Genomic DNA, 21,081 nt, shown 5'->3' on the forward strand with positions numbered 1-21,081 from the left:
AACAACACTTAGATCAAGGATTAAATTGGAATTAGCGAAAACACATATTTATCAAATGTCAACATTGGCTTACACATAAGGGTTTTCATGACGTGCCCTAATGCCGAGATCCAAAGATTTTCTGTTCCTAAACAAGGACCAATTTTTAATAAAAACACAAAACTATAACAAGACAACCAATTTTGGTTGCTTGCTGAACTCTTTTGTACTTCATTTGTGTCATCTCTTCAATTTGAAAATCCCAACTCCAAAAATCCTAATACAAGCCTAAATCAGTTAATTAATGAATTAAAGTTGAATTTTACATTATTTTGTATTGAATTACGTTTCATTTTGCACCCTCAGATTCTCTCTTTCAAAGCCAAAGAAATGCTAATCAAAGTTCAGTGGACTGGACGTACACATGAGGTCTAATCCATATCTCGATTTTCACAAACTAAAGCTCTCGAGACATTCCACATTTTTGATTCGCTTCCCACTTCTGATGTAGTATTGATTTTGACTTTGGTAAGCTTGAAATGATAAAGCACATAATAAAAATTGAACGGAAAGAAAGAAAAGCTTAGTGCAAGTAAATCAATCAATCGTCAAATATTCTTTTACACCAAGGGAGGTTATCAGATAAATTACCAACCTGACACGTGAGTACGAGTCAGCATTAGCCCCAAATTCCCAATGATGGTTCATGTGTGTATGGGGCCTCCCATTAGTGAATTTTAAGTTAGTTGACAGGCCAAATTAATCTCTCCCTCTCCCTCTGAGTTTTAGTGTTGCCATTGGAAAACCCTAATTTTGTCTGCCACATTAGGTCAGCCCATGACTCTTTGGTTGATGTTTGTGGGAATCAAAGAAGGCATGAAGGGACAGAAGCAATTACAACAGGCACTTCAACAATCTTAAATATGTATAATCCTCCAATTGCAAGCCAGATAGGACACATCTTTCAAGGCATTTTAGGTTTAGTGGATCATAATTCATGAGTTATTTTATAAGTTAATCACTTTAGCCATAACACATGTAGGGCTCGACTTAACCCTCAAACAAAGAATAGGAAAAGAGAATGTAGGGCTCCCATCGGTTTCAGCTGTACCGCTGCCTTCTTTTCTACCCAATAAAATTAGGGCACTGCATGCAGTTAATTGACCTTATGTAAGTATAATCAATTTCGAAACATCTAGTAATACTCAAATGTGGTTTATTATTAATTTTTTTTAGCAGGGAATGTGCGAGATTTAAGAAACAAGAAGAGATGAAAGTGAATGCTGAATTCAAGATATCTAACTTTTTGAAGTTTCAATTTTAACTACTAGATCCAAATCTTCTTTGTCGCTCAAAGGTAGTTAATTTGCACCTTACACAAAAAATAAAGCCAATAATACTTCTTTATCCAAATATGATCACATTTTCATCTCTCAATTATTGGTATCCTATCAGTAAATCCTATTGTTCATCTGAAATTACTAATTTATGAAAATGGAATAAACAATCAAAAAATTGATATTTTGGGGTGGGGGTGGGGGGTGGGAGGGGAGTATTCTATTTGGATTATAAGCAAGAAGAAGAAGGTGAATATTGACTATATGGATGTAGATCTTTTGGAATTTTTTATGTTTAATTCATTCATGAATTTTAGTATCTAAACTATATTCTCAACTTTAAAAAATCGAGACCAAACATAGACGAATCAAGAGTGGAAGGGTCAGCTCGAGCACTTGAGCTAATTTTACCAAGGTCTGGATGGTAAATTTTGAAAACAAATTTTGCGTTTTTCAAATTTGAATGCAACAACCAGGATTGTTTTCAGCCAATTGAGGTCATGAACCAATCTTTGCTTTTTCTTTTTCTTTTTTTTTCCTTTCTTTTGTTTTAAAAAAAAACTTTGGTCACCATTTCAAATCATGACACGTTTTCAGAAACTTAAGTTACTTGTTGAGGTATTTACAGATTATTCATCAAGACAATCCTTAATTAGTAGTAAGATTTGAATGTATAATATTTTGTAAGAAAAATGATCCGTTTTTATCAATTAAATCAATTTGTATTAGCAATGTGAACCTTCTCTTCTCTGCAACTACAGCCTCGGATCCAAAAATAATAAACCGAGCTAAAATATTAAACCAGAACCGCGGATCCACAAGTATGATCCAATTTGAGTCCCAAACCAATTTATGTGATTGGAGAGCTGCCGATCCACGATAGACTGGGCATTTCTTGTCATGTGCATGGCCGAGCACAGTATCTGACGTCAATTCAACATTTGAAAGATTCCCATCAATTCAGGAATAGTAATTAGGAGTTCCAAGTGCGTAATTAAGGTCTGTCATTTTCCACCACAACTCTCTACAAAGAAAAGAAATTTTATTCCCCATGAAGTAAACTATAAGTAAATACTAGTAGACTCGTGAAGCTTTGACATGAAAGGATGCTGGGTGGCAGACACGAGGACCCATATAGATTTGTTTTGCGAACATTAAAATGTTTGCTGATTGCAGCAACGTTGATGAATCAAGAGGGAGTTCTTGAGAAACCACTTTCCCAAAGGGTGTGGACTACCAAAAGAATGAAAATGGTGTCCCCATCGCCTTGAGCTTGAAATGGGCCACAGGAAACACCCCTTCTTCCTTTCCAGATATCCTCATGAATGTTCTTCTATTCAGTGATTTTGGTGCAGAAATTGAAAAAAGAAAGAAATTATTGATCAATTATATGATGACAACAAGTTAGCAGATAATTTTGTAGATACTTGCTACTATATTCCGAATGCTGTGTGCTCATTGCCTTCGGAACATTCCACAATATTGGAAGCTAAAGGTACATGGAAAGTACCATATGGAGCCAAAATCTCCATATGCATTTGATGGACCAGGGGCAGGAACGATTGTAGGTGCAACCGTTCCTGAAGGTTATGTGTATTCTGCACATGGCGTAACTTTCTTTGTACATGGTGTAACTTATTTTAACAACGTGTAATTTTAGAACAAAATTTTGTGAGTCTTGAAGGTTATGTGCATTCTGCACATGGCATAAATTGCAATCGTTCCTGAAGATTATGTGCATTCTGCACACGGCGTAACTCTCTTTGTATATGATGTTATTTACTTTCAACAATGTGTAATTTTAGAACAAAATTTTGTAAGTTCCACACATGTTGTTAAAAATGAGGTACAAGATGAGATTTGGACTGTATAAATTTTTTTGATCAAATCTTAGCCGTGAACTGTTCAGGGACAATCCGCTTGATGACCGTACCTGCCCCAAATCCGCATTTGATACACTCCCTGTTCTGTGTAACATGACCCCTATGGCGAGCAATGGATGATATGCTTCCTCAGGAGTTTTGCGAATAAAATTTGAAATTTGCAGGATGCAGGATGAATACGTACAGTTTGTTTGGATTGGCTTGACTTCAAATAAAAAAATTTACTTCACAAATTTCAACCACTTTTTTATCTCACATACATCAAATCACAAAAAGTGCTACAGTAATTATCTCAAATAAATCATACAAATAAACTCTTATCCAAACAAACTATTTCTTTTTTATGTTCCTCCTCCATTTCTGCAGGTGTTTTTCAATTTTACTACATTTATGATGGACGTATATAAAGTAGGTTGCATCGTTATATTGTTTTCCAAAAGTATTTATATCTTACATGAATACACTTGGATAGTAAGGGAGGCGAGGAGGGGCTACCACCCCTTGAAGATCACAACAATTCTTTTACATCCCTTAAAAACTCTTAAACATTTCATATATATATATATATATATATATATATATATATATAGTTATAGAAATTAGTATTTGTCCAATATCCTTTTATATCTTCTTATTAAAATATTAAAATGCTCACTTATATCATTATAACTATTAGACTTTGCCCTCAAGTTTCTTATAAAAATATAAGAGTACCCCCTTAAATACATACATCTTCACTAGTCTTGCCCCCAAATTCCATCTCTGATTCCATCATGCCTAGGGCTGTAATCGAGTCGAGTCGAGCTCGAGCGAGTAGTATTATTGAAATTCGAGCTCGAGCTCGAAGCTTGCTCGCAATACTCGAGCTCGACTCGTATGGGCTCGAGTCCATTCGAGTCTTATCGAGCTCGCTCGAGCTCGAGTTATTAAATTTCATTTTTTTTATAATTTTTGAACGAAAAGACATTATTACCCTTTTAAAATTTTTATATGACTTGAAACATTTCGTAAATTCGACAATTCATTTGGGTATAAGGGTAATTTTATAATAATAATATATTAAATAATTAAAATTAAAATATTAAATAATTAAAATTAAAATATTAAATAAATAAAATTAAAATACTCGATAAGGCTCGTCGAGCCTTCGAGCATCACTTTTGGATGCTCGAACTCGATTCGATAACCTTATCGAGCTGCTCGAAACTCGACTCGAGTCAAGCTCTTGACCGAGCTGCTCGCGAGTAAGCTCTTGACCAAGCTGCTCGGCTACTCGCGAGCAGCTCGGTTCGATTACATCCCTAATCATGCTAGTGCATGAATATCCTTTGACAACTGAGATTCAACATGCTACTAAAACGTAGTGAAAGCATCACAAAAAAATTTTATGCGATTTAGAAACTATAATCAGCTTAACATATAACAATCTATTTCTTTACCTGGCAATACCCGGCAAGTTTCCACTGTTTTCCTCTAGAATGGAAATTGATCATCTTTGAACACCTACTCAACTCCATAATCAACTGTTTATGCATCTTGGTGCGACCCAAGACCCTCAAGATATTTAGGCCATTTAGGCCACTGGATATTTGTTTTAGAACATTTTTTGTTGGCATATATTTAATGCAATTTCTCTTTTCGCAATGCTTGCTCAGGTGACGTTCTAATTATTGTGAATAAGTTCAACTCAAGCCATGTTTTAAGCATCATTGAAGAGTGCACCATAGTAATTTGATGCATATGAGATAAAAACGTGACTGAAAAATATAAAAAATTTTTCTTAAAAAACTGCAATTCAAACAATGCTTAGTTTTTTTTTCCAATTAAGATTAGATCGACAAAACTTTTTTTGGCTGCACATATACTCAACAAAACAGCTAAAGAAGCCCATATACTGGAAATCTCAAGCCAAGGTCAAGCTCATCCAGGGAGCCTACCATGACGTCAAGTTGGCAAGAAAAACGATTGATAGCAATCAGCTCAGAATCATTAACTAGCTCTGACGTCGGCCTAGCCTTATTCGACATTTGATTTAGAACGTTAGACGCAGTACTTCAGTTTTCAAGCTTACAAGGCGTAAAAAAAAAAAAAAAGTTTTCAAGCTTAAAACTTTTGATACATCAAGAAAAATTATATAAGTAATTTTGGTACTTTAATTAATAGGTTATAGAAGTTGGGCTCCCCCTCCCTTTTAAGAGTATGACGGAACAAGTTATATATGTACACTAATTAGTATAGAAACCCCCGTTACTTTGTAGAAATAATTGAAAACAACGAAAATTCGGGTGTCTTTAGGGTTGTGTTCAAAATTGGCACCAACAGTAATTTCAGAAATAATTAATTCGATTACCCATTTAAGTATTGAAACTACTATGTGATTTATCTACAGCTCGTGGGTCAATACAGTTAGTTCAATTGTCAAACCAGTGACTCTTTGGCTAATCACTTTTCCTTATTAAGATCCTATACTACAAGGAAAAAGACACAAAAAAAAAAGGGATACAATTGCAGAGACCTCCCCTCAAGCTTATTAAATTACACCTACCTCCTTTGCTTTTACTGTTTATATAACAATATAGGTCCAAAAGGCTAAATTTTTTTTCAAAAATCCTAAACTACCCTTTTTGTACAAAATGAAACAAAAATTATTTTGCCAATTGCGTTCTTCCATATTTCAACCAAACCCACTATACTAACAAACTAACATAACAAATAGTTTAATTCCAAATTCTAAACCCAAGCAATTCCATCATCATAGTCATAAAATTGCTTCTCCCAAAGCATGCATTCAATTCTAAAAATACGTTCCATCCTTCAAAAACATTCTCACCATATGCTTTTATGCAATGGTCCAACTCACAATTAACTGCCCTTTTGTTTGCATAATTTTCAACATAAGATACCATGATTTGGTTCCATATAAGTGGCTCAACTCCTACTACATGAGCCACATTATGGCCTTGAAAAAATCCTTAAGGAGCATTTAGGCATGGATGAGATTAATCAAGTTTAAAAGAAGGAAAGGCATCATTATGACTATAGAGATCTTCAAAAAATTCATTTTGCTGAAAACCCCACACCTCAAACTTCAAACACAAAACCCACATCTTTTCAAAACAAAATAATTTAGCTTACCATCAAATTTTCAAACATGTTAACGTCTTAAATATAGAGAAGAAACTCTATCTCCATAGCAAAACCACAACCAACAATTGTCAAGCATAAAAAGAAATATATATGTACTTATTAACATTTGAAAAAGTTTTTTTGGATGGATAATAGAGAAATTAGCAAATTTATCAATTTCAGTCTCTCTTCCTCTTTTGGCCAATGATTACTTTATTTGTTCCATTATTATTGTATGCCTCTTCATCTCCTTTTAATTTGACCATGAAATCGGATTTTACTTCAACCATGAAATCTAATTCCTCAACTAAACTTATGATTTGGCAATTCCAAAGAGAAGAAAGGAGGAATAGGAATATATAGTAGAGTTTGAGGGATCACTTGTGATATGATTGGCTGCAACTATAGGCAATGTTGGTGGTAATTTGAGAATAAGTTACAGGAGGAAGGGGTTGATGGATGAGAACGAAATGATAGTAAGTGAGAGAGAATCGTTGTTAGTTATAATTTATAAACATGATAGCCGAAAAGGTCAGGTTTCTTTTTCTATTTTTTAATCTCATTTCATTATACTATGAATTATTTATTAAGTGAAGGTCATTATAGTCATTTTATTGTGACAAGAGAGGTAAGTGTAATTTGTAAAATCTGAGGGGAGCCGAGTGAAATTGTCATAAACCTCGGGGAGGTTTGTGAAATTATCCCAAAAAAAAGACCTTTTCTATGTTTTAAAGTTTAGAAAACTTTGTGACATCAACAAAAATTATCCAATCTTATTTTGTTAATGACTTGATTAAATCATAAAATCGGTTCGCTAAACACTAACCCCCTTTACACTGCTCTATGACATGTTCGTGAGAAAAGAATTCAAGACCAAACTCTCCTCTCTTTACTTTGGACTGGAAAAAGAACAAATATATATATATATATATATATATAATTTAGGCCAGAGACTAAACTATTGATTCTTCTTCGGTTGCTTAGTGGCAAAATCAGTGGGCTTAGCATCCAAAGAATCAAGCTCGAAATGAGATGTCTATGGAATCAAGATTGATACTCCAACAATAGCTAACAACTAATCAGTTCGTGGCCTGCAAAAATATACGTGATTGCCATTTTCCAATCTTCACCATTCCTCTCCCAGTAGAGAATCTATTAATGTAGCCGAATATAGGGACATGTATATACTCTTAGTATGCCAAAGTCCAAACAACAAAGGAGTTGACGTAATTTATAAAAGGAACATTTTTTTTGTTAGAAGATATTACTCTTTATAGTATTCAAACTGTAAGTTAAAAAGCGATGTTGAGGAAGTCCATTGAGCTTCTTGTCCAGATGAAAAGGACGAGTTTAAATGCTTCCGTATCCAACTTCTCTCCAATAGTATAGGTTTCTCAGCTACTCAACCACGTTATTAGGACGTGATTTTTGGCTTCTTTACCTCATGAAATGGACTTGACAGGAAGAATCCAGCTGTTTACAAATGCATTCTTGCAATTTGCCAAACTTGAAATATGACATCGTCCTAATCAGTTCCTAGAATTATAATTATCAAAGAGTTACATATTGCTAACAATAGTTTAGTTAATGTGTGTCTATTGGACACTCGATAAGAGGAAGTTCACATGTTAGTTTTTTAGAAAAATATAGTTTATTGGAAAAAAAAAAGTTATAACTCTGGGAGTACAACAAATGTGAGATAGATGTGTCAATGTGTATATTTACATGGTAATTTAACTGTTTTAATGAGTGTTCACTGAATACCCGTTAGAAAAACCCTTTTAATAATAGAAAACCTCAAGGACATAAAATTGCTGGAACCTAGTAAGTTTTCAAAAGGTAAAAGGCCTTGTTCTGATGTGTTTCAAAGAGTGGTTAGTGATGTCAAATCCTCACTAGTGAATTGTAGAAAAGTTGAAAGAAGCAAGAGGAATTGAGAGTTCATGAGTATAATTAGTTGGGACTTAAATCAGAAAATTTTCAGTTAATTTTGTTGTTTAGTTTGTCTTTATAATCGTTTACTTTACATTGTAAATTTGCTTGGTATTATCTATGAAATTGGTTGTAATATGCAGCTCTGTTGTACTTGTGGGTTTTCCCTTGTTTGCCCTTTTAATGAAATGCTAATTTTCTTTAAAAAAAAATGAAATTGCTCCAACAATTATCAGAGTGTGCATGCTTTGGAGTATAGAACATTCGGCCTAAGTAAATCTTTTCATGCTTGAAACGAGCATACAATTGCCCCATTCCTTATCCCTAATTAGGATGGTGAGGGATTGTAGTCAAGAAAAAGAAAAAAAAAACCCAAGAAAAACGTTAGAAAGTGCTAAGATAAGAAAACAGAAAAAAAAAATTCCGAGTTCTTCATTCTTCCGCTCAAAAGTATGACACACATTCTAAGAGGAAATTCTATCTGGAAACCAGGTCTCTAAAGATTATATCTAGACGATTTCATCTAGAAACCAATTGAATTGTCCTCTTACCTTACATTAGGTGGTTGTGGAAAGAACCCTAAATAAATTTACCTTGTTCAATTTTGTACATGAATCACCTCTGCCTCAAAAGCACGATGCACATTTCGAAGAGGAAATTCTATCTAGAAGCCAAGTCTCTCGAATTCTATGTAGAAGGGTTTCACCCTCTTACCTTACATTAGTTAGTTTCGGAAAGAACCCCATAATAAATTTACCTTGTTGAATTATATATGTACATCAAGTTTGCTCGAATTTCATCGAGAAGGGGTATCCAAAAAGCTATTTACGATGGTCATCCAAAACTCCAACTATTTTTTGAGTGTACTCCACCGCCAAAAAATTGTGTTCCTCTATTAAATTACTGTTCTTCTAACCTCTCTACATTTTTATTCTCCCCAAAAGGTTTTCCAGGTAAGTATTAAGTTTAGCAAGTTTGCTTTTCTTTAGCATATTTACTTAACTTCGGAAACAACAAAATAAAAACACCTTTTGCACTGCCCTTTCTCCCATGCATTTTCTAGTGCACTAGCTCATTTCTCTGTTCAAAAACTGATCTTTAAATAGGTTGAACTGAAAAGGTAACGTAAGCATATTATCAGCATGTAGCTAGCATATTGATATCCCACCCCAATCCCAACAGCTTAGTGGTTTTACCCCATCTAATCAGATTCACATACCTTTTTCTTAAGCTAATCAGATTCATTAGTACAAAACAGACAACTTGGGTTTACGTGTCAACTCAACTTTGATTACCACTGATTCCCAGCTGGTAGGATTTGTATATTTCTGTTTGCAAGTAGGCATAACTATTTGCAACCTGTCTTCAAGTGAGAAGGAATTCCACCAATCAAGATACCAACATTTAAATGCACCATTTTTCTCTTTTTCAACATTTTCAATATTTCTTGTGGGGTTCCGGATCATGGGGGGAATTTGCCTTTGTTAGGGACTAAAAACCAATTACGACTTGCATATTTCTTGGTTCTATAAATACAGCCCACCTGAAGCCTCCATTCTCCAGCTCACTCCAGCTTGGCTACACATATATAGTTTCCTTTAAACTTTATATTCCAAAATACGTGAAACTTCCAATGGCTTCTTTAGCATTTTCTGCCACCAGCACTTGGGGCAGTCCGACGTACATGACCCTTCTCGAAAAATTTGACGGCCCTAAAAATGATCGTTCCGTTTTTGGGAACGTTAACTGCAAGAAAAGGGACTTGACTATTACCAACGTTGCTAGCAAACTTCCAGCGGTGGCTCCACCGGCTCCACCTCCCACAACGACGAAAACTGTCGAAAACGAATGCAAGCTGAGAGCATGGACCAGCATCCAGCAGGAGAGGTGGGAAGGAGAGCTTGAGGTTGAAGGTGAAATACCCCTCTGGCTGGTAAGTCAAACTATATTCCATTAGAGAAGCCCCTCTCCTTCTTCCTTTTTTTTTTTTTAAAAAAAAAAAAATTTTGATCATCCCAACATCTAGCGAAAACTGCACGATTTTGATTTATCTAATGAAGAATATTCTAACTTTGATTATTGTGATGCTTTGCACATCGGTATCCTACGCATGGAACTTAAATATAAGATAATTGTTTATCGCAGTGTTGTCCTGTTGCACGTAAATATTTTGTTCTGGTGGGATCATATCCCAGAGAATGAAAATGGAGACCACCAATATTTTTTCATACCGGTCCCAAATACAATCAGATATGATTACACATGAGATGTCCTGAGGTGTTCTAATTTTTTTTTATTGTGCAGGGAATGTTGATCCTACTGCATCACTGATTACCTCATTCTACTGATAATTGAATTGATTCTGATTATATAATTTTTTTAAAGAACTTGTCTTGTGAGATAGTGCATGTTGGTTGGTAACTGGTAAGGCTTGCATGATGATTATAGCATATGTTTCAAATCAAATCAATTTCCTAACATAAAGCTTTATTCCCACTACCAGATTTATTTATTTCCTGTGACACATTTATCAACCAGTGGCCGATGTCTTTTTTTTTTTTGGCAGGAAGGAACATACCTAAGGAATGGCCCAGGTTTGTGGCACTTAGGTGACTACAATTTCCGCCACTTGTTCGATGGTTACGCCACCCTTGTTCGACTGCACTTCGAAAATGGCCGTCTAATCATGGGACACCGACAGATTGAGTCCGAGGCATACAAGGCAGCAAAGAAGAACAACAAACTTTGTTACCGAGAATTTTCCGAGGTACCTAAACCTGATAATTTCCTATCCTACATTGGAGACTTGGCCAAGTTATTCTCCGGTGCCTCATTGACTGACAATGCCAACACCGGCGTCGTTAAGCTCGGCGATGGGCGTGTCGTTTGCCTTACGGAGACCATCAAAGGGTCGATCGTGGTCGATCCTACGACTTTAGAAACGATTGGGAAGTTCGAGTACGATGATAACTTTGGGGGGCTGATTCATTCGGCTCATCCAATTGTGACAGATGAGGAATTTATATCTTTGTTGCCTGATCTGATCAACCCTGGATATACTGTTGTGAGGATGGAACCAGGGACAAATGAGAGGAAATTTATTGGAAGGGTGGATTGCCGAGGAGGACCAGCGCCTGGTTGGGTCCATTCTTTCCCTGTGACCGAACACTATGTGATTGTACCGGAGATGCCGCTGCGATACTGTGCACAAAACCTACTCAGGGCTGAGCCCACTCCACTATACAAGTTTGAGTGGCACCCTAAGTCCAAAGGGTTTATCCATGTCGTTTGTAAAGCCAGTGGCAAATTAGTACGTCCCTCTCTCTCTCTCTCTCTCTCTCTCTCTCTCATTGTCACGAAGCAATTCGAACACCGCATACATACATAGAGATAGTTACAAATTTATGCTATACGAAACTGGACTGCTAATTCTAGTATTTTGTGAACTTGCTTGAAGTTGACTCACTAACTAATCAAAACTATTGGTTCCCTACATTTTATACGACTTTTGGCTGAGTAGCAAAACAAGTTTGAATATAAATTTTAACCTAGTTTGATAAGAAATCTTAAAAAAAAGAAAAAAAGGGTACTCGCGTATAAAATAATGTTAATCTAAGCTTGCTTGCCTCATTCACTCCCTACACACTGTTAATCTGATTTAACTCTAATCTATTATCATATGGATGCATGTATTTAACTACAAATAAGAGGAGGGTATGGATGACATCAATCTTAGAGACATTAAATTAACCAAGAAGAAGCCGGTTTAACTTTGTTTTTACACGAAATCACAAGAGAATCCTACATCGAATTTTTATATGCTCGATGTTCTGAATCTTGATATCATGTGTACTCTTGTCCAGTATGAATACGATGTATGCTGCCATCATTTTCTGGTCCAATTTTGTTCCCTTGATCATGATCTGCTATTGTTTGTGTTGCTAAGGTGGCAAGCGTAGAAGTTCCACTATATGTCACATTCCACTTCATCAATGCATATGAAGAGACAGACGAAGATGGAAGGATTAAGGCAGTGATTGCTGATTGTTGTGAGCATAATGCTGATACAACAATTCTTGAAAAGCTGAGGTTACAGCATCTTAGATCATTCAATGGCGAAGATGTCCTTCCAGATGCAAGGTACCTGGCTCTGATATATGCATCAAATTTTTTAGAGTTAGTCCTATGTACACTACCATTATAGTTGAAATTAGTATAGAAAATTGAAAATTTTCAGATTAGTTATCATGCATCTAATGAAAATAGTGTATGCACTGTTAATGTATAGAAAGTTAATCCAACCTTAAATAGGTATACAAATTTTTGGTTAGTAACATTTCCATAAATAGGATATTAATTTGTCTTGATCAAATGGCATAATTAGGCAGGCCTGTTTCCTTGCAAATCTTGAATTGGTTCATTGTCAGTTGATAATTAGCCTGTCATTTTCTAGTTTATGTAATAAATTCTTTGTCATTATCACCAACCGAGTTAGTCTAACCGTTATCAAGATTTTCTTTATGATAATTTATGATTCATGTCAAACTTTCCCGTCCAAAATCACAAAAGAACAAACGTTTTAATAAATTAGTGATTATGATTGTCTAACTCATTTTCCCTTCTGAAGAAATCTATCTTCAGAAGGGAAAATAAAATCCAGTTTCTTCAACAGTTGGCTCTGCATGCAGATGCATGCATGGACTTTAAGAATCATCGTCTTTCTCGTATGTGTCATACATATATGTGGCCAAACATCGTGGGAACAATTTGGAAAATAGTTACCCATGGCCATATATATATATATATATCTGACTTGACAAGAAGTGAAAGCCTCATCAAGGAATCCTAACCTAGTGAAAGTTGATGAAGAAAACGATAGACATAAGAACCCTTTTGCATGCATGGTCAACACATCGCATTATAACATCAAACCGCCGGCTTTCGGCTGCCCATATTTCGTCAAATCTGCTTTTCGTCTGCTTGTTTTTTTGGCCTCGGATAGTGCATGCACGTCTCTTTCTAGCTAGCTGGTTCACCCATTCATCACTTTGACTTACAAGAACCTTCTTTGCTTTCATAACAATGGTGTAATCCAGTTACACATCATTGTCAGATTATTTGCCTAGGCTTGAATCCAAGAACACATTTTGGCCGCAAATCAAGTGGTCATTGACTTGTAAACTGATTCTTGATGTGGAGGAAATTAAAAAAAAAAATTTTTTGACAGAAGTGTATGAATGATATTAACAGGGTTGGCCGATTCATAATACCGTTGGATGGCAGCCGATATGGGAAATTAGAGGCAGCATTGAACCCTGATGAACATGGGAAAGGCATGGATATGTGTAGCATAAATCCTGCTTATTTAGGAAAGAAATACAGATATGCCTATGCCTGTGGAGCTCAAAGGCCTTGTAACTTCCCAAATACACTCACTAAGGTATCCTATTGATCCTTTAAGGGCTATTTTTTTTTTTTTTGTTCATAATTTTTGTAGTTATTTAATTTGGGAGGGAGAATAGATCCAAAAGAGCTACTTTCGGATTGTGAAAAGCAAACTCCAATTGACAGTTAAAATATTGCTGTGTTGTGCAGATTGACTTATTTGAAAAGAAGGCAAAGAATTGGCATGATGAGGGCTCCGTGCCCTCTGAACCATTCTTTGTGGCTCGACCAGGTGCAACAAGGGAAGATGATGGTATGGTTTGATTAGGCCTCTTCCCATTGCTTTATATAGTAATAATAATAATAATGATAATAATATAATCCAGCCGAACTAAAGTCAATTAATTGTAGCACTAATTTGTTTTTGGCCTGTTCTTCATCATCCATTCCCACCAACTACGCAATCTCAGAAAAACAATTAAAGAAAAAACACCGTACGTACATTTGGCTTTGGGACTGAATCATATTACCATTTGTATACAGGAGCTGTGATCTCAGTGATCAGTGACAAAAACGGGGACGGATATGCTTTAGTATTGGATGGAACAACGTTTGAAGAAATTGCCAGAGCAAAATTCCCCTATGGTCTTCCATATGGGCTACATGGCTGCTGGGTTCCAAAGAAGTAAAACAGAGAAAAGAAGATGATATTTGACAGACATCCATCAGAATTATACACTAAACTAATCAAGAAACACCACCATGTTTATGGTGATCTGATATCTTTGGGCATCATAAACTAGCCATCAATAAGCAATTTTGTTCATCTCTATATATATATATATATATATATATATATATGGTGAAGCAATGTGGTTAGTTATCAGTATAGTGCTTTTGTGTTCTTGTTAGCTGAACACTGAGGGATCGCCCCCGATTATATTCCTTGTAAATCTGTGTTTTTGGTAATGAAGTTGAAGATCTATTGTGATACATTATTCACAGCGAAGAACAGCAAATTTCCGAAACTCCAACTGCTAAAAGTTTTTACTAATACCGTGTAAATGGTGAAAAAATGAAAATGTGAGGGAGAGAAATTTATTTGTTTATGTCTTTTTGTTAGAAACAAAATCAGAATACATCAATAATAATATAGGAATTATAAAGCTCTAGCTAAAGTACACAAGCAATGTGCACAAACTTAGAAATGAAAACAAAAATATGCCCTTTTGGTCACCCGAACGTTGACTACCAACTCCTCATGCAATCATAGAGGAAATGGTCTGCTAAAACAAAACAAAAAAAAAAAAAAGGCGAGCAATTGCAATCGAGGGTGTGAAATTTCTTACACAACCAGTTAAAGGCGTATGAACAAAATTCTGGTGTTTTTATACCTCTGATGATCTATTGGGTACATGGCTAAAGACGAGATTGAACCTCGTCGAGACATTAAATAATGTTAGCGTCAGGCGGTCGGTCGAGATCTCTTTCTTGGAAAGAAAATCGCATCACGAACTCTTGTGGTAAAACAACTCTAATGTTTGTTCTCATCTTTGCCAATGGGTAATTCTCATCTTCCATGTTCTATAAGATGCATTTAAGCTGCAAAATTGCATATTCTGAGCAAGAAGTCACACAGAGAATGCGTAGATATTTACATTCTTGATTCAAGGGGAAATGAGTCATAAACATGAATGTGGAAACATATGTACAGCTGAGCAAATGTTTTTGCAGCAAGTGAAGGGGCAATGAGTCAAGGGACTGAGACAATAAAAGTTCTGATTATATCGGTGCAACAGCCTACCAAAATGGCAAATCTGTCAGGCTCTGGAAAGGTAAAGAAGGGAAAGAATTATTACGATTAGACTTTCACAAAGAGAATACATTACACACCAATGAAATAGGATCAACAGCAAATGAGTGTCAGTAAGCAAATCATGAATCAATTTCAGGACTCCAGTAAATTATATTTGTGATTGTGAACAACCTTACAGAAGATGAATTAGAGGAGCTATAAGCAAAAATTCGGGCGCCAATGAGATCATGATGAAAAGGGTCGCTCTCGAGGGTTGTCTTCAAAATCGGAATCTACGGGTTAATCTAAACTAGTATCTAGAAGAAGAGAGCATATGGCATTAGTTACAACTCGATCTTTTCATCAAAACTGAAAATCGAATATGTATATTTTCCTGTGCAATATTCTGTCAATGCTACTGCTACCAGATATTTCTAAGCAATGTTCTCCAATGAATGTTGGATGAAGCCATCCGCATCATCCATGGAATATTTATGCTAAGCCTAACAGATCTAAACCTCAGTGACATTTTAGGTGTTTATTACAATTATTGATCTCATAACTTCTGATCTGTATACACGGCATCAACATCATCAAGTTCAAGCAGTTTAGACATGAGTTCTCTGTTCAAATCCATAGCCTCATCATCTACCTGCAGACCACAAGAAAGCCTTTCAGTCACTGGAACAATAGATTTATTGTTGCAATGCTTCTTAAAGCAAACAAAAATCTTGAGATAACTGGAAAATCATACATGATAATATCCAGAATGTACGGACCGCATAAACTAGTCAAGTTAAAGTATTTGCTATATACTTGGCAAATATGTATCAACATGTCAGTTTACCAGAAGAACTACCTGAGATAACAAATCTCGGAGAAATGGTTATTGTAATTAAAATAATTATTCCAAGCAAAGTGATGGATCTTCAAAGCTCTCTCCAATTTATCAAATAATAGGGCAAAAGACAAAAAGCCCCCCGTGATAAACCTAACATACAGAAAAATTCCCAGTGATTTTAAAACGTACAACACGACACTTCATACTTTGAACTAGATTGTAAAGGTGACGGAATCCATTAAACTTAACGGAAATAACTTATTGGAACCTAAAAAAAAAATTTATACCTAATTTTTGCCAAATATACCTGTTTTACCTCTTAACCCTCAGTTCTCTCTCTCTAGAGAATAAAACAAATGATTTTGTCGAGTTGTCTTTTGCTTAATTATATCAAGGCATTTTTGTCATTTCATCCATTTCCGTTAAGTTTAACAGATTCCATCACCTTTACAATTTAACTCAAAACATGAGGTGTCGTGTTGTATATTTTGAAACCATGGGGGACTTTTTTGTATTTTAGGTTTACCACAAGGGGCATTTTTGTTTTTAACCCCAAATAATAAGATGAAAACATCATAAGACCATTTATAGTTTTATCAGCCCTCACTCTTGTCTCAGTCTGAATAGAGTTGTTTTCTTCTCTTCACTGAGGCTTCGATGTCTACAGCCTGTTAGCTGTTCTTGGGTATGTTGAGATAAAAGATGGCACATCTTACTACATATTTTCTTTGTTGTTGCCTAATAATTCCCCACCTCATTACCAAAGTGTTCCTCAAAACATCAGAAGTTCTTTCGTAGAAAAACTTGAGTAAAATGCAGAACTTTGATGGTCATCATGGTCATAATTATCATTCTAAAAATAAAAAGCTGGATTTATGTGTCTCTTGTAGAATCAGAGAATCATTTTCAAAGTTCACTAGATGCAAGAATCTTTATTACCATCATTCAGATCAGTTGATAGCGTCTACCTTAGACAGGAACTTCCCCCGTAATAGAGTGATAAGGACAGGGAAAACAGTCTTTTACATTTACTTACCTCAATCGGATTTATGGGAAGTAGCTCAGATCCATTATCAGTTTCACATGGAATTCCAGAATCACGAAGCTTTGATAGCATATCAGAGTAATTCTCAGCTGAACTCACAACTTTATAATGTCTGCCAAAGGACCATGAAAACATTAAAAACTTCAACAGTTAAGCACTATAAATTAAAAGAACAGTCAAAGTACTTCCTCCAGATGCTGCATAAGGTAGAGCACAATTAAATTGATGCCAAATGTACTTAAGGAGATTTCAGAATTTTTACGAATGACACAACTGATTGTAGTCTCTCTCTCTCTCTCTCCTCTCTGTTGGACACACGCACACACACCATTTTTTCTTTCTTGTGGTTGGAGCAGACATATACATGTTATCATCACCACCTAAAGATTATAACAGATTAGGAATTTGCTCAAGGCCACACTTCTCAACCATTTCAACCCAAATGAACATTAATAATGAACAAGATTCACCAATAAAGTAGGGAACCTTGAGAGAGATAGGACTTGTGACAGAATTTCCTTGTGGCAAAATATATTTTCAGGCAGATAGTTATGATTTTAAGGGACAAAAAACAAGCAAATCTGCACAACAACAATAAAAGCAATAGCTCAAGTTACACATATGGAAACGAGCTCCAAATACCTTTCTGACTTGTCTTCTTCAGAATCATCTTCATCCAGTAAAGGTTCTATGATATCTTCAGCACCAGCATCTAAAGCAATAGAGAGAAGTTGGTCTTTCTCAACATCTGTTACCTTTATGTTCACAACCCGAGCACGTTTGAACTTGAACGCGATTGAACCAGAATCAGCCATCTTTCCACCACAGTCTTTAAGTACGCCTCTGATAGCTGCCACTGATCTGTTTATTTTATCTGTTAATACTTCAACAACAATACCAGCTCCACCATAACCATATACCTGAATATAACAGGCAGAAAGTTCAGAGCTTGTTATATCCATCAAAGTTGTAAACATAAAACTAGCATGGAAATGGAGATGAACATGTAACACGCAAAAAATTAATCATGGACTGGACGATACATACAAGATGAATGCTACCTCATATGTTTTCTCGATGTAAGCTTCCTGACCCTTCTCTGAAGCTCTCTTAATGTTACGCTCAAGAATTTCCTTAGGCACATCAAGCTCCTTAGCTTTCTCAAGTAATGCAGCAAGAACTATGTTAGATACTGGATTAGGACCTCCTTTCTTAACCCTATAATAGACATATCATGAATATCAGTTAGCAATGTTGCTCGGGGTAACCAGTCCAGAAAATACCTCCCTGTTTATGAAAAACAGAAATAAGACTTCTATAGGAGTTCCTTGTACACTTTAAAGGTTCAACCTATTTGTTAAATTGGTGATCAGAGGCAAACTTACGCTGATACAACCTCTTTTCCAATCCTTGAATACAATTTTGTCTTCTTAGCATCTTGGGCTGTCTGCAATCAAAAAGAGATTCACTGAACATAGAGGTTAATTATAATGCAGACCCTCAACTTCTAATCCAATGCCAAGGAAGCACAAGATCAAAATAGAAATGCATTGATATTCCTCCAATTCAAATTTTTCTTAATTTGCAGTAATCACCAACTTTATATGCTTTGCATGCCTCCATAGGAAACCAGAAAGAACACAGTTATACGAAGTGATTGAATGAAATGCCAATAGAACACAAGATCAAGCAATCATCGAAATTTTATCATTTTGAACAGGGTTGTTGATACAACAAGCTCCACATTCGTAAGATTAGCAAATCTACTACCAAAATCATTTTTTCTACAACTCAATATGTACTCAAAGCTCAAGCTAACTATCTAATAAAGGACATTGATTAACACCATTCATGGCGACTGCCAAAGAAATTGCACTCATCTTCAGCCACACGACATAGACTAGTTTTTCACTGGAAATATTCATAAATTATACCTTTTGCAGTTAATTCAATATATTCTCTCAAGCAATTAATCAAACAGGTACATCTTGAAGTTGAATTAGAGTTGCTCAATAACCCCACGTATCATCAAATTATCAACAAATAACAATGAACAACTAGTCACAAGAGCCACCAATATCACACAAAAACGAAATTGGAGATATACAAGTACTTACCTTTCTACCAGCAATTTTGCAGGAGCGCCTCCCCATAAAAAGAGGGGCGAAAGATCGAATCTTTCTAACAGAATTCCCAGTTCCGAAGTGAAATGCCGAAACCCATTTGCCTGATGATGAATACCGCGAGCAAGATGATAGCTTTTCTCTGAAAAATAGCTTCCCTGCATCCAAAGAAACAAGTTCAAAACTTTATGTAGCAAGACAAAGAAGTTGTCTATGGCGAGGCGACACAGAAAAAATGTGCTTACTTTGAAGAGCGAATGAGTGAGAGGGCCTAAGAAAAACCCCATTTGAGAATCTGCAAATCAATGAACCAAACGATCTAATTGAAGAAGAAGAAGCCATACTGATGATTGCTCTTCTTTATCTCTGCACACTTTTTTTTTTTTTTTTCCAATTCAGTTGGCAGTCACATTCCCCTTTCGGGTGCCTATGTTGACTGGAATTTCGACTAGAGGATTGTGGAAGCTATGTAATTTGTAAATGAGCGTCTAAGGTTTAAGCGACTGTAATTTGTATCCTCCGAATTTCCAACTTTTTACATGTTTTTCCTGCATGTCGTTTATTCCTTGGAGCACTAAGTGACCTGCACCACAGGCTTAGGTTGTGTTTGGATTGCATTTTCCGTCATTTTTCATGAAAAAATTACTGTAACGATTTGATATATGTGAGGGAAAAAGGTGATAGTAAAATGTGATCACGAAAAACGACAATATTTTCCGACGGAAACAAGCAATCCAAACAAGGCCTTAATTTCTGGATTTATCCTTTTCTTTTCCTTGTTGTGTGCAAGAATTTTCTCAAATATAGATAAAAAAGTCCTTCTAAAACCAATCGAAGGTTAAGACTGAGAGTAACGCCCCATTTGATGATCTAGTTCAGCTCAGCGCTTAAATTTAATGGATTTAGATTATAATATATTCAGATGCATTTGATAACAAAAAAATAGAATATATTAATTAATTAAGTAGCAGTTAATCTTCTAAACAAAACTTACTTCGAAAAATAAATGATAAACCACTCACTTATCAGTTAATGCAAAACATGCTGAAATGTTAAAATTTTATACTTAATATATTTTAATTTTATCAAATGCACCCTAAGATTATTCATATCTAAAAAAGAATTTCTGGGTGAAATAAGCCCCTCCTACGCTCCCCACTCCCGCCTCCCCAACCTCCAATAGAAATATTGAATTGACATCTAAGCAAATCAATAATTATTTTTATTGGATTTATAAGGTTAAATTTGGGGGACAAAAAAAAAGCCAAAAAGTGTCAAGAGCGCCATCACACTTCTAGTATAGGTACAGATACATATACATATTAGTAATTCAATCTTGTATCATCGCATAAATCAAGTTCAATTTTATATCGTTCCAATGTCCCAAGAACCAAGAGAACGGATACAGATAACCAAAAGAACCCGCATAGATAGTTTTAGAATGCTGTAGTTAGGACCCTCAAAACTATCTATTTGATTTTGACAAAAAAAAAAAAAAAAAAAAAAGAAATGAACCAAATATTTGATGTTTTTTAGAGAAGATAAATCTGAAGGCGTGATTTTGTGCCTCGGATGCATTTATATTTTGGGCTTGCTCATGGAGATTGCTATGACAAAAATTGAGGCTTCAAGTAT

The 21,081-nt window shown here is 35.5% G+C and overlaps 2 protein-coding genes across 2 annotated transcripts; one reads left to right on the forward strand and one right to left on the reverse strand.

Moving 5' to 3' along the window:
* Positions 1 to 9,626: 9,626 nt before the first annotated feature.
* On the forward strand, positions 9,627 to 14,635 carry LOC113707432 (carotenoid cleavage dioxygenase 8 homolog B, chloroplastic). The gene is made up of 6 exons (XM_027229764.2): positions 9,627 to 10,190; positions 10,824 to 11,567; positions 12,204 to 12,397; positions 13,508 to 13,697; positions 13,853 to 13,955; positions 14,186 to 14,635. The coding sequence occupies exons 1-6, from the start codon at positions 9,891 to 9,893 to the stop codon at positions 14,329 to 14,331; spliced, it is 1,677 nt and encodes a 558-aa protein (XP_027085565.1). The 5' UTR covers positions 9,627 to 9,890; the 3' UTR covers positions 14,332 to 14,635.
* Positions 14,636 to 15,777: 1,142 nt separating this feature from the next.
* On the reverse strand, positions 15,778 to 20,271 carry LOC113705620 (probable transcriptional regulatory protein At2g25830). The gene is made up of 7 exons (XM_027227531.2): positions 19,692 to 20,271; positions 19,441 to 19,604; positions 18,709 to 18,770; positions 18,385 to 18,541; positions 17,966 to 18,243; positions 17,315 to 17,435; positions 15,778 to 16,089 (listed from the first exon to the last, which is right to left on the reverse strand). Exons 1-7 carry the CDS (start codon positions 19,786 to 19,788, stop codon positions 15,994 to 15,996), a joined length of 975 nt encoding a protein of 324 aa, XP_027083332.1. The 5' UTR covers positions 19,789 to 20,271; the 3' UTR covers positions 15,778 to 15,993.
* Between the last annotated feature and the right edge of the window lie 810 nt (positions 20,272 to 21,081).

Source organism: Coffea arabica, chromosome 8c (genome assembly GCF_036785885.1).
Source record: "Coffea arabica cultivar ET-39 chromosome 8c, Coffea Arabica ET-39 HiFi, whole genome shotgun sequence".
Classification (NCBI taxonomy): Eukaryota; Viridiplantae; Streptophyta; class Magnoliopsida; order Gentianales; family Rubiaceae; genus Coffea; species Coffea arabica.